At 44.3% G+C, this 14,864-nt stretch overlaps 1 protein-coding gene across 1 annotated transcript in view; it reads right to left on the reverse strand.

Annotated features, from left to right (window-relative positions):
- Positions 1–1,515: 1,515 nt before the first annotated feature.
- The window catches only part of LOC126482101 (uncharacterized), a 72,057-nt gene continuing 58,708 nt past the window's right edge, over positions 1,516–14,864 (reverse strand). Inside the window, exon 4 of the mRNA XM_050106080.1 lies at positions 1,516–1,932. Within this exon, the coding sequence (XP_049962037.1) occupies positions 1,761–1,932 (172 nt within the window). The 3' untranslated portion in view covers positions 1,516–1,760. The remainder of the gene's footprint in view (positions 1,933–14,864) is intronic.

Genomic DNA, 14,864 nt, shown 5'->3' on the forward strand with positions numbered 1-14,864 from the left:
ACTGCCATGTGGATAAGATGCCTGTCATCTCGACTGCTAGTGATACGAGGCCGTTTGGATCCAGCACGGCGTTCCTAATTACCCTCCTGAAACCACCGATTCCATATTCTGCTAACAGTAATTGCATCTCGACCAACGCGAGCAGAAATGTCGCGATACGATAAACCGCAATCGCGATAGGCTACAAACCGACCTTTATCAAAGTCGGAAACATGATGGTACACCCTCCTTACACGAGGCATCACAACAACGTTTCACCAGGCAACGCCGGTCAACTGCTGTTTGTGTATGAGATTTCGGTTGGAAACTTTCCTCATGTCAGCACGTTGTAGGTGTCGCCACCGGCTCCAACCTTGTGTGAATGCTCTGAACAGCTAATCATTTACATATCACAGCATCTTCTTCCTGTCGGTTAAATTTCGCGTCTGTAGCACGTCATCGTCGTGGTGTAGCAATTTTAATGGCCAGTAGTGTAAAACCATTTCCAAGGGGTATGTGCAACAGATACCATTTTCTTTTGATGAATGACAATTACGAAAACCCAAACGTATTGTATGAGAAAATGATTAATAAAATCAATAAATTCACATAAAATTTAGCATTTTACTTAAACCTGAGCAGCTGTTTCCAAAATTTGCAAAACATGTCACAGTCTTGAAACAGGCTGTCGTTAGAACTGTGCCAAGCAAGGTGCAGTGAGGACGATCTGTTCACGCTCTTATGCGTCAAGAAAACATTATTCACAGAGACATATTTACTATTCACAAACACAGAATTGCCTTCGCAGGGCGCTGGTTGCTCAGTCAGCCTTATGGAGTGTGGGCCCTGTCACCAGTAGCAGCAGGCACACACCTATCCAGGAAGTGGAGAAGTAGAGTCATAAGCAGATTGACCAAAGTCTTTATTAGCAAGTTCAAACATACGGTAGGTAAGATAGGCAATTATATCTCTATCATTAAAACTTTCAAGTCCAGGTACACTAGAGACTCCGCTACCACCCCTCACAATGGCGACAGTGAACTATCCATTTCCATGTGAGAATGTGTCGTTAATATCCAAACTAAAATTAAGTGAACATCCAAGGAATACACTAGGTCCATCGACGAGAGCGTGGGCTGCAACACTCTTCACTGGAATACGATTGTTCTTGTCCGCAGATGTTGTAGTAAGTTCGATGTTTTCTATATTTTCGTAAACTGTTGTACGACGACGACGTCGATATCTCCTGTAAGGCATGTTGGCGGCGTTCAATGCAGTTGCCTGTGCAGCAGCAAGACACAGAGTGAGCGTAGCCATGGTCCCCAATTAGGCGACGGGGGCCGGCGGCATCAGTGTCCACTGCAGCAATTGCGCAAGCAGCAACAGTGGCTCCCCCTCGTGACAGCACATGACGAACAGCTTCTTGGCTCCACTGGTGAAGCCTTAAGCAGGCCAGCAGGTTTAAGGCAGTCTCTGCATCCCGCAGCTCACCAAGCGATAGAAAAGTACGTAAATATTCAAACATTATAAGTCAAATGACATTTTTCAGTCTTTTATTTCTTGTCTTGCATTACACAGTGGAACACGTATTGGTAAACTTAGAAAAAGAAAATCTGCAACTGTACTAACATAACATTTTTGGCACTTCGGCGATTTGATGGTTATAAAATGAAGTAAATCTTCACTGTTAGTTCAAAGCATCACATAGGTGGAGTTTATACTCGGGGTGGTTAGTTCAGCTCACAGCAACAGAGTATTGAACAAGTGGACTCATTGGACAGCTATTTCTCGTAAGCCCCAATGAAAGCTTTACAGCTGGGGCAGTAGTGTTGCCTCACTTCATGGGTATCCTTATAGCTGCACTCACAGTCGGTGCAACAGCAGGAGTCGACGGAGTGGTCATGATGGCCGTTTTCAAACCATAGAAACAGCATACAGCAACAGCAGCAGCACCTAAGATAAAAGAAAAATCTTTAATTGTGAGGTGAAATGTCATGAGGGATAACTGCCTGCTGTTTGTGTCATGCATTTTGGTTAAGCAGTCAGTCGCCAGGATATACAGCGATTATTACATGACAGTATTGGGGCAAGGGTGATTATACGGCAAAGTACCATTATCCAATATGGCGGAGATGACATCTACATCTACATCTACATCTACATCTACATCCATACTCCGCAAGCCACCTGACAGTGTGTGGCGGAGGGTACCCTGAGTACTTCTATCGGTTCTCCCTTCTATTCCAGTCTCGTACTGCTCGTGGAAAGAAGGATTGTCTGTATGATTCTGTGTGGACTCTAATCTCTCTGATTTTATCCTCATGGTCTCTTCGCGAGATATGCGTAGGAGGGAGCAATATACTGCTGGACTCTTCGGTAAAGGTATGTTCTCGAAACTTTAACATAAGCCCATACCGAGCTACTGAGCGTCTCTCCTGCAGAGTCTTCCACTGGAGTTTATCTATCATCTCCGTAACGCTTTTGCGATTACTAAATGATCCTGTAACGAAGCGCGCTGCTCTCCGTTGGATCTTCTCTATCTCTTCTATCAACCCTATCTGGTACGGATCCCACACCGCTGAGCAGTATTCAAGCAGTGGGCGTAATCCACGATGGCGGTGAACACATCATCCAAGATGGCGGCTTTTGGCGGAAGTTTGAATTTTGGCGGGAAGATAGGTCATTTCAGCTACCTCCAGTAACCTAACCCCTCCACCTCCCATCTCCTCCCCCAGAAAAATGGCAGGAAGTTCAAATTCCAACAGGATAATGCATCACACCACGGTTACCTCTACTAACCTAAGAAAATCGCGAGAAGATAGGTCACATGAGCTACTCCCACTAACCTAAGTCACCTGACCGCCACCTCCCCCTAGGAACCGGCACGAAGTTGGAATTTTGGTGGAAAAGAAAGGTAAATTCCCATATCTCTACTAAGCTAAGAAAATAGTGCGAAAGATAGTACACTTGGACTACCTCCATTAACCTAAGTCACCTGACTGCCATCTTGTCCTGGGAACTGACGCCAAATTTGAATTTTGGTGGCAAAGAAAGGTCACTTGGGGTTTATCCACCAACCTAAGAATATTGCAGGAAACAAAGCTCACCTCCACTAACCTAGTCACCCGACTGCTACCTCTTCCTGGGGTTTGGTGAGAAAAGGACTCAGCCTGCTCTGGGCTGCTGGAGAGAGGAAGGAGTGTACTTTATTTACTTGGAACAACTTATTTAGAGATGGAGTATATTTATCACAGCGATAAAGAACACACGCTCTGACATGCCACACAGCACACAGAACTGCAAACTACTCCTAAATAACTCATGTATAATGCTCTACACACGCACTTGCTAATTGTAAACTGTCAAAATAACGCATTGCACAGCCTACAGACATGCAAACCAATCGTAAATAATGCAATACATTTACATCCAGAGAGCAAAACAACTCGTAAATCGTCAAAATAATAATCCATCTAAAGGACTTTGCAAACATGCTTGCTAATCATCAACTGTCAAAATCATGCACCAGTCTTTATTTAAACAATCAGAGGCAGCACCACCATCCAGTGTGTTGACCACAAAGTCCACACTCCAACTGACCTAGTACATAGTACCACCACTAGAGGGCACTGTTGTCTGTTCCGTCACGTAATTAAATATGGCAGCCATGATGTCAGCTGATGACACAAGTACCATTATCCAAGATGGCGAAAAACAATGTGTTCACCACTAGATCTAGACCTAGTACACAGTACCACCACCAGAGCGTGCTGTCGTCTGTTTCGTGATGTAATCCAAGATGGCGGAGGGGGGAGGCGATAATGGTGGGAAAAAGGATTCTGCCTGTGCTGGGCATGAGTCTTTATTTTGCAGGCAGCCTCTCCACCATGAAATCTAGAGTACAACTGACCTAGTATACAGTATTAGCCACCGGAAGGAAACTGTCAAGCCGGCCGGGGTGGCCGAGCAGTTCTAGGCACTACAGTCTGGAACTGCGTGACTGCTTCGGTGACAGGTTCGAATCCTGCCTCAGGCATGGATGTGTGTGATGTCCTTAGGTTATTTAGGTTTAAGTAGTTCTAAGTTCTAGGGTACTGATGACCTCAGAAGTTAAGTCCCATAGTGCTCAGAGCCATTTGAACCATTTTTTGAACTGTCATCCCTCCTGTGACGTAATCCAAGATGGTTGTCTGAAGGGGGAAATGGCGCGAAAATGACTCAGCCTGCGCTGGGCTGCTGGGGAGAGTAAGGAAGGAGTGTACTCTATTTATTCTGGAAAATTTTATTTATGGATGGAGTATATTTATCACACTGATGCAAAACACTCGCCCTGATGTTCTTGGTGTCATAATACAAAGTCTGCAGACCTGTAAACTACTTCTAAATAACTGTCTTGAGACACGTAAACAACGCCTAATTTACCGAAATAATTTCAGCACAGACATGAAAACTACTCCTAAATAATGCACTACACTGATGTACAGACACGATATCAACTCATGACCTGTCCAAATAAAGCACAGCACAGCCTACAGACCCGCTCACAAAATAATGTAACAGACACAAAAACAACACGCACAAGCACCCTCCGCCATCCCCAGTAAACTAGACCGTACAGAAGGCTACAGGCATTCCCAGCAAAGTGACGCGCCCGTCAGCTGTCAAACCACGCAGCGTTGCCTTCAAGCATGAGGCGGTGACATCCCTTTCATACTTCATACAGGAGAAGTTCCTCTAGAAATATTTGTTCATGTAGACACCGTTGCTGACGCGACCTGGCGGGAGCGCAGATGCTCCAGGGGCGAACGCGTTGTCACAGACGCGACGCGCTCACCCGACGCAGGTGAAAGTTGTTTCTATTTTCGAGTATACAGTCAGTGTTATACCAATGTCACGAAACTCCAAGGCACGCTCATACCGGTCTCATACGCGAAATGCCTCTGGGCAGCAAGTGTCTTTAACATTGATGACAGAGTTGCACAGGGTGCACTGTTACTAGTTTAACTGAGAGATGCGTCTAACCATGCTTAGCTGCTCAGTGTGACTAATGCAATGCCACGAAGTGCGTGCGTGTAGCTACAAACCCTTGCAAGTGCATCTAACAAGGTTCTCAATCTTATACTGATATCACATGATTACGTAAAAATAAGAACCGAGTCGACCTCATGGAAATTGTATAGTGGCACAGAAATCGTTAACACTCGCTTTCTTGATGGCTTACATTGTGTGCATGGAAATTCTTGCACTAACAGAACCTGTTTACGAAAATAACGCAGAATAAGGTCGAATGCAGTCTTCCTCATGGACCTAACATGGTACCCCGTCCATCACGTGTTACCCTTCCTGCTTTCAACACACACAAACTCTCCCTCTGTTATGTAGAGGCTCCTATATCCCAGCACAGCGGATGTGAATGAATCGAGCATTATGATTGGCTCTTATCGAATTTACCCGCCGAATTACTGATGCTGCCGGTTTGGAAGCACCATCCGCCTTTTTTCCGTCTGCAGACGAGACTTTCAGCGGTTATTTTACACAGATCATCATATTGCACCGGCAATTAAATCTTACACACTATCATACATATTGTCAAATGCGAAGAGACTCTTACTTGTTTTCACTGCTCTCCCACTGAGGAGATGAGCTTGAATATTAGAACATGAAACATATCTCCAACCCAGCAATATACCACCGTATCCCATGTCGATGTAGTAAACATACAATTCGTATCCTGCACCAAACAAAATCATACCTTTTACAGCATTCATACATATACCACGAAGATGGACAGTACAATATATATACTCCTCTCTGCACTACATACTTTCCCACAGCCGATGATCACAAGTCATCCACCACCCACGTGCGACCAGGGCACGCACAACGGACTGAAGTCGCTCTCAGAACTGTTCTACAAATTCGGGATTGTTTCTCCTCGGCACAAACATGTTACTGTTTCTGCTCCGAACCAGCTTCCTTGCTTGCTCGCTTTTCTACACACATCTCCAGACTCAGGGATTACAAGAACACATGTATTTTTTCGCTTGGTTCGCCATAATATTATATCATTTTCGCGGTACTTCTCGATGTCAAGCACTAGGCGGCATCCTACCGATCGCTAGCCCAACGTAATTTCCAAGATATAGACTGGAAATTAGATCTCTACAAACCCGAAACCTTAGCTAGGTGGGGCGCGCTGTAAACCACTGAATAACTAGAAACTTGTCACGCCTGCAAAGACATTTACTCGGCAACTCGAAACAAATAGGGGAAACTGATATTTCCACTCTCCAATACCGATGTCGGTGATGTAGTAGTTTCCAAATCATCCCCATAATTTACAAGGTCAGCTAAAGTGTTTCTCATGTCTAGAGAACCGGCAGAATGTTTAGCCTTAGGAGTGTGTGTATGTTATTTCTTACCAATACCTTCCAGGTACCGATCCTAGACTCTAGAAAAACACTTTACAATTGATAGCTTGGTTGATTTATGTAAAAATGCATCGAACTCCATCTGTCTGAGGGTCCATTGTGCATAAAAATCATTCATTTCATATTCTTCTTAACCGTCTGCTTTTACATCATAACACTTTGAAATCTGTTACTATACATTGATAAGGAGTGCTAAGCTCCTCGACATGGGTGCATTTCGATAAATCTCGTGCACTTGGGTGGGTTAGGACTCGGAAAGCTGGACTCATTCATGAGATGTGGAGTGTAGCGGTCTTCTTCTGATCGGTTGCATATTAATTCGGTAACGCTGTTGCAGGGCGGGTTGGTCAATGACAGTGTGAGGAGGGTCTTTCATTCTCTAATTTTACCCTAAGACAGCGATGATGCTCTGTGATTCTCATACGCAGAGAGATAGATCATAAATTAAGCACTATGCTCGAGGTGTTAGAAATATGTAGTGTGCTTTCTGGTATACTTTGATGGTTTGTGTGTTCGAGAATTAAAACTAAATGGACGTACTGAGCAGTCATCTATCTACATTCGCAGTGATACTCGCAACGTAGAGAAGGGGCGATTTAGGTATGATACTTGACTAGAAGAAGGGATCGGTTGGTAGGACATGTTTTGAGGCATCAAGGGATCACAAATTTAGCATTGGAGGGCAGCGTGGAGGGTAAAAATCGTAGAGGGAGACCAAGAGATCAATACACTAAGCAGATTCAGAAGGATGTAGGTTGCAGTAGGTACTGGGAGATGAAGAAGCTTGCACAGGATAGAGTAGCATGGAGAGCTGCATCAAACCAGTCTCAGGACTGAAGACCACAACAACAACAACAACTGAAACTGGGGAAACGTGCTGTCACATCATTGGCCATTGATGAAGTTACTGTAAAATTGCTAAGATTGTTTGCGCTATTAGTTGTGATGTTTCTTATTACAGTACATTGGCGGTGTATTTTCCATCCCATCCATGCATTGGTGCGCTGTTTGTTACCACATAATGATTGACTGACAATGCTTGTTTGGTTTGGGGAATGAGTTTTGTGGATGGGTGACAACCTCTGGGGGTTGCTAGCAGCGAAACAGTGATCGTGTACATGAGTGGAATATGAGGAATCAGTCGAAAGGGAACGTAGAGTCAAAATCTATTCTTTCACTGTGACAGATGAGTTTAAATGTAGAGGACGTCAATCACTTTCAGACATCAGTTTGGAAACTCTCCACAATGCAGCCAAACCCTTCTAGTTTCCGTATGTTGCTTTATTTAAATCATCCACCATGTGTCACGTGTTATGGTGGTTGCAGTAACAAAATGATTTACACTGTGCGATGTCTAGTTTTCTGTGAGAGGCCGTGGATCAGAGTGTCTTAATGTCAGTTTAGGACCTGCGACAGACCTCGAAGTCGTGGCAGAAAAACAAAATGTATGGCAGTGTACACAGTGTGTTAGAAAAAAATGTTTCAAACAATGACACAGGGTCACAGGGAGTGCCTCATGCGAGTTACAGTATAAAACTTCCTGGCAGATTAAAACTGTGTGCCGGACCGAGACTCGAACTCGGGACCTTTGCCGTTCGCGGGCAAGTGCTCTACCATCTGAGCTACGCAAGCACGACTCACGTCCCGTCCTCACAGCTTTACTCCTGCCAGTACCTCGTCTCCTACTTTCCAAACTTTCAGGAGTGCTAGTTCCGCAAGGTTTGCAGGAGAGCTTCTGTAAAGTTTGTAAAGTAGGAGACGAGGTACTGCCAGAAGTAAAGCTGTGAGGACAGGGTGTGAGTCGTGCTTGGGTAGCTCAGTTGGTAGGGCTCTTGCCCGCAAGAGGCAAAGGTCCCGAGTTCAAGTCTCAGTCCGGCACACAGTTTTAATCTACCAGGAAGTTTCATATCAGTGCACACTCCGCTGCAGAGTGAAAATCTCATTCTGAGTTACAGTATAGTCTGTGGGATATGGACATCATCCTACATTACGGGTGATGAAACCTTAAACTGACCTCTGCAATGGATCAAAAGCTGTGTATTTAATAGGATCGTCCTACATAGGCAGCAGTAGCAGTTTGACAGGTAAATTCGATGACAGACTGGGTGTCCCGTTAGGAATTCTAGGAGAATGCTATTCTGGGAAGCATTACGACAACTCTCTCTCTCTCTCTCTCTCTCTCTCTCTCTCTCTCTCTCTCTCTGCGCCGGATCCACAACACAGCTATGCGTCATCGCGTGAGCAATGGCGCCTAGGTGAGTTCTATATCGGGTGAAATTAGTGGAGCTTTTACTGTTCGTAATTTTTCTCTGTTGAATGGTGCCAAATAATGATGATAGCATGTTGGGCTGATAGATTTGAATGGATGCGGATCTGCTTCGGTCTGTAGTATCTGTATCTGGTTCGGAGACGTACCACATTGCGCCCATTCCCACCGAATGGTCAACGCATGGTCCTGTTGCACTAACTTAGGTCGTTCTGTTTCTACATGGGTTGCAGAAGGTGGTGGATATGTCTTTCTCCGACTTCTGCTCAGTTCCGACTTAAATTGGAACAAACACATGCACTAAGCTGTAGAAATGGGAGCAGTTACAAGATGCATAGGGGCTGACTAAAACCACGTTGGACTTTTACTGTAGCAGAAATATTCAAGAAAGGTGTCTCGTTTCGAGATATGAGAGTGCCAGAAATATGATTCACTTGTGGGTGTGACCCGACACAGGTATGCGGTTGAATGGAAAGACTTGGTTCCAAATAGTGAACATCATTTCTGGGAGATAGTGCAACACTAGAGACCTGAAAAGCTTGTGTAAATTTTCTTATGACCTCAATCAGCACATTACCTACTACTACTGTTTGTGTTCCTTCTCAATCAGTCATCGCCTATAATTCAGTGGATATATCGCAGAACCTCTGATATGGTATCGAGCCAAAATACGTTACAAGTAGTATAGGAATGTCTAGCTGGGGTGGTATGAGGGAGTCCCAAATACCACTTACATACCACGTCCCTTAGCCGAATCACTTTCAAAATTCACATATTTTATAATGAGGTTGTATCGTGGGCTAAGTGTAACTGGAGTGCTGGTTTGATAATATACACTCCAGCGATCACCGACTCGGTATTTGTACAGATAGAAAAACCATCTCATTCAGAGGTAATGTCGTACCTCGATTTATAAAGCCAGTATAACTTTTAACATACATACTTGTATGCACCTGTAGAACCATGACCGCTTGTGACAGTAACATACAGTAGTTGTAGGGAATCGAGTTTTTTTTAACAGCTGGCCGATTACGTCTCTCTTTCTAGGACACAGTGGTAGCACTAGCAAGAAAAACTTATGAGACATGTCCACCCATGGTTGATTTTCTCTCAGTATTATTTCATATCGCCAGCAATCGGTTATTGACGAAGTATTATACTTAGGAGTACTGAGTGCATGATATGCTCGTATTTGAGCATCAAGCTTATAAAGTAAGTGTTTGTGTTCCGACAAGTGTAATGGAAGTGGCTATGTCCAATGGTAAGGAAGGTATGGATTTCACGTGGATTACTGTGATAGCATGGGAAGAGTGTGTCAAGTCATAAGAATGGTACTGATATTTCTATTTCCAGAGCTACAGCCATCAACAGAGTGTATTTCCGACAATTCGCTCATTGTCGAATATCGTTCAACTGAGACCGCCTTCGTAAAATTTAGTTGTAAGTACAGGGATAAAATATATATGTAACCGATTACTTAGGATAAACATTCTACCTGTACGTGCTTGGACTGCAGCCCGCGCCGATGACCTGTGCGGGGGTGATTCACGTTTCCCATTAATGGTAGGAGCTGTCAGACTGCAGATGTCTGATGGAGTGTAGGAATTAAATGCGTTGTCCTCCAGACGACCAAATAGCGAACTAATGGTTCAAATGGCTCTGAGCACTATGGGACTTAACTGCTGTGGTCATCAGTCCCCTAGAACTTAGAACTACTTAAACCTAACTAACCTAAGGACAACACACACATCCATGCCCGAGGCGGGATTCGAACCTCCGACCGTAGCGGTCGCGCGGTTCCAGACTGTAGCGCCTAGAACCGCTCGGCCACTTCGGCCGGCTGGCGAACTAATACTTCGTACGTGTTCGATAGCTTTCGTGATTGTGTGGAACTTTCAGAAGATTGAATATGGAAATGTATTTGCGCTGGATCGTTATTCCCGCCCATGTAGTTTGTTTGGTTGACTGCTTCTGCACATTTCGCGCCTTTATTTAGTTGAGAGAAGATCGATTGTGCTGTGTGCATCTAGCGTGTGGAGGACGCGTTTGCCGGTTCTCTAGACATGAGAAACATTTTAGTTTACCTTGTAAATTATGTGGATGATTTGGAATCTACTACATCACCGAATCGGTATTCGAGAGTGAAAATATCAGTTTCCTCTCTTTGTTTCGAGTTGCCGAGTAAATGTCTTTGCAGGCGTAACAGGTTTCTAGTTATTCTGTGGGTTACAGCGCGCCCCACCTAGCTAAGGTTTCGGGTTTGTAGAGATCTAATTTCCAGTCTATATCTTGGAAATTACGTTGCGCTAGCGATCGGTAGGATGCTGCCTAGTGCTTCATATCGAGAAGTACCGAGAAAATGATATCTACATCTACATCTACATTTATACTCCGCAAGCCACCGAACGGTGTGTGGCGGAGGGCACTTTACGTGCCACTGTCATTACTTCCCTTTTCTGTTCCAGTCGCGTATGGTTCGCGGGAAGAACGACTGTCTGAAAGCCACCGTGCGCGCTCGAATCGCTCTAATTTTACATTCGTGATCTCCTCGGGAGGTATAAGTAGGGGGAAGCAATATATTCGATACCTCATCCAGAAACGCACCCTCTCGAAACCTGGCGAGCAAGCTACACCGCGATGCAGAGCGTCTCTCTTGAAGAGTCTGCCACTTGTGTTTGCTAAACATCTCCATAACACTATCACAGTTACCAAATAACCCTGTGACGAAACGCGCCGCTCTTCTTTGGATCTTCTCTGTCCCCTCCGTCAACCCGATCTGGTACGGATCCCACACTGATGAGCAATACTCAAGTATAGGTCGAACGAGTGTTTTTTAAGCCACCTCCTTTGTTGATGGACTACATTTTCTAAGGACTCTCCCAATGAATCTCAACCTGGTACCCGCCTTACCAACAATTAATTTAATATGATCATTCCACTTCAAATCGTTCCGCACGCATACTCCCAGATATTTTACAGAAGTAACTGCTACCAGTGTTTGTTCCGCTATCATATAATTATACAATAAAGGATCCTTCTTCCTAGGTATTCGCAATACATTACATTTATCTATGTTAAGGGTCAGTTGCCACTCCCTGCACCAAGTGCCTATCCGCTGCAGATCTTCCTGCATTTCGCTACAATTTTCTAATGCTGCAACTTCTCTGTACACTATAGCATCATCCGCGAAAAGCCGCATGGAACTTCCGACACTATCTACTAGGTCATTGATATATATTGTGAAAAGCAATGGTCCCCTAACACTCCCCTGTGGCACGCCAGAGGTTACTTTAACGTCTGTAGACGTCTCTCCATTGATAACAACATGCTGTGTTCTGTTTGCTAAAAACTCTTCAATCCAGCCAAACAGCTGGTCTGATATTCCGTAGGCTCTTACTTTGTTTATCAGGCGACAGTGCGGAACTGTATCGAACGCCTTCCGGAAGTCAAGGAAAATAGCATCTACCTGGGAGCCTGTATCTAATATTTTCTGGGCCTCATGAACAAACAAAGCGAGTTGGGTCTCACACGATCGCTGTTTCCGGAATCCATGTTGATTCCTACAGAGTAGATTCTGGGTTTCCAAAAACGACATGATACGCGAGCAAAAAACATGTTCTAAAATTCTACAACAAATCGACGTCAGAGATATAGGTCTATAGTTTTGCGCATCTGCTCGACGACCCTTCTCGAAGACTGGGACTACCTGTGCTCTTTTCCAATCATTTGGAGCCTTCCGTTCCTCTAGAGACTTGCGGTACACGGCTGTTAGAAGGGGGGCAAGTTCTTTCGCGTACTCTGTGTAGAATCGGATTGGTATTCCGTCAGGTCCAGTGGACTTTCCTCTGTTGAGTGATTCCAGTTGCTTTTCTATTCCTTGGACACTTATTTCGATGTCAGCCATTTTTTCGTTTGTGCGAGGATTTAGAGAAGGAACTGCAGTGCGGTCTATATTATGGCGAACCATGCGAAAAAATGCGTGTGTTCTTGTTATTGATTTTCAGTCGGATGTTGGAACTATTTATTTAGGGGTAGATTTCATACAGCTTATTTATTACACTGATAAAAAAACACTGGCCCTGACGTGCATGGGGTCACAATAAATAGCCTACAGACCTGCAAACTACAGAAATAATGCAGTACACTGATGTACAGACATGTAAACGACTCGTAAATTGTCAACATAATGCATTTGAAACGCTCTGCAAACACACGCACCAATTGTAAACTGTCAAATAATGCATTGCACAGCCTACAGACATCTTCACAAAATAATGCAGTATTCTGCTGTACAGACACGTTCAATGCGCGTAAAACTGGCAAAATAATGGATGCATAATGCAGTGTAAACATGCTCACAACACTAAAACGGCCGAAATAATGCAGTGCACAAATGCTCATTGCACGTAAAACTATCGATAAGAAATTTGACCACAATGTATCAGCGATCTGTTCCCTATAGGGGTTCAAGGCAGAATTATGACCGAATGTGTCAGGTGTGCATGCCGGTCCAGCCTGTCCCACATATGAGACACCTCCGGGCGTGCATTTGTTTACCAGCCACCGCCACTGGTGCACTGACACATCGCCTTTGTACCTTTGAGTCCAGCACCAGCCTATTTGCCGAGCGAGAAGTTTGCCTAACGTCCCATCCTCACAGGTGCAGTTAAAAGATTGTCACTGTTATACTGACGTCTCACGTCTATGTAAATCTCCCTCTGGACATCCTATAGAAATCTGTTGCAATGCATTCAGGAAATGCTTACGATAATATCCCTGAATAACAGAACGCATTCTTCTTAGTAATCCTAATGGGACAGCCCATCTGTCACGTTACTCTACCTGGAACTCGTAAAGTCCCGCTTTCAACATGTCTCAGAAACGGTAAACGTCCGCTCCTGTTCTCACCGCTAAAAGCCTTCATCACATCTGTGCATGCTTGCGAAAACGCTGTTAATCAAAAAAGCATTATTGTTATTTGGAAAGAGAGCACTGTCTAAGCACAGATGGAAAAAAATCAGAACAATTACGCAAACAGAATTCGAAGCACTGACCTACAGAAGAGAAATTCATACTGAATTTACCCACCAAACTGCTGTTGCTACCGGTATGGGAGCACTGTCAACAGTTTTCTTTCTTGAGACAAGACTTTCAGCAGCAAAACTATTTTGTGCCCATCACCAAATTCCACTGACAGTTAAAGCCTGAAAAAGTGGTCTACAAATCATTAAATATAGAAAGACACTTCCTCAACTACACTGCTCTGCTATTATTCTTTTTTTTCAGCAAAGCATCAGAGACAGCAGTCAACTCCTGTGTATCACTATTACCTCAAAATACATACAATAGAATGCTGCCAAAACGAAAAAAATGACTCTTTCTCTCGTTCCCGGTGCTTCCATGCCAACGTTTTCTCGTTTTCCTTTATCTGTCGCATACGCGTTCCCATGTACAAGAGTTGTTCTGCGCCAACAGAAAGACATGCAAGTACTTCCTCAATTTCCTGCATTTTAATGTGTTTTCTCTCAATTTAAGCATATTTTCCGTCATTTTTCGTAATCTGTCGATTTTATGTCACTTCTAAACACGCGATCATGGCATCAATTCTCGTTCCGATGGAAACACATAGCATCAGGCTTATGATGTATGTCTGTGTGTTCCGACCTGTCCAGAGAAAATGGATATACCCTGTCGTAAGGGAAGGTATGGATCTGACGTGGAATACTGCGATAGCCGCAAAGGGAATGAAAGATTTTGTTTTTTTACTTGGAAAATTATGTCAAGTCATATGATTGGTACAGATATTTCCGTTTCCAGAGCCACAGTCGTCAGGAGGGGCTATTTCCAATACTTCACGCGTTGTGGAAAGTCATCCGATTGAGACTGCAATCGCAATATTTGATTGTAAGTACAGCGATCAAATGTATATTTCGCCAGTTTCCTAGGACGATTCTCTCTGGGGGTGCTAGGCACGCGGTGGCAGTGGCTGCGGCGATAACGAATCACGTTTCTGGCTTGCGGCAGGTGCAGGCCAAATGGAAAGGAGGAGTGGTGTAGAGAAATGTAGCTGGCCTAACCATGTCGCCCTCTATACGGCTGAATAGCGAATTAATAGTTAGTGTTGGACAGCCTCCGCGATTGCGTGTGCACTCCATGGAAATTTGAGAAGATTCAATGTGGACGTCTGT

This window comes from Schistocerca serialis, chromosome 1, assembly GCF_023864345.2.
Source record: "Schistocerca serialis cubense isolate TAMUIC-IGC-003099 chromosome 1, iqSchSeri2.2, whole genome shotgun sequence".
Lineage (NCBI taxonomy): Eukaryota > Metazoa > Arthropoda > Insecta > Orthoptera > Acrididae > Schistocerca > Schistocerca serialis.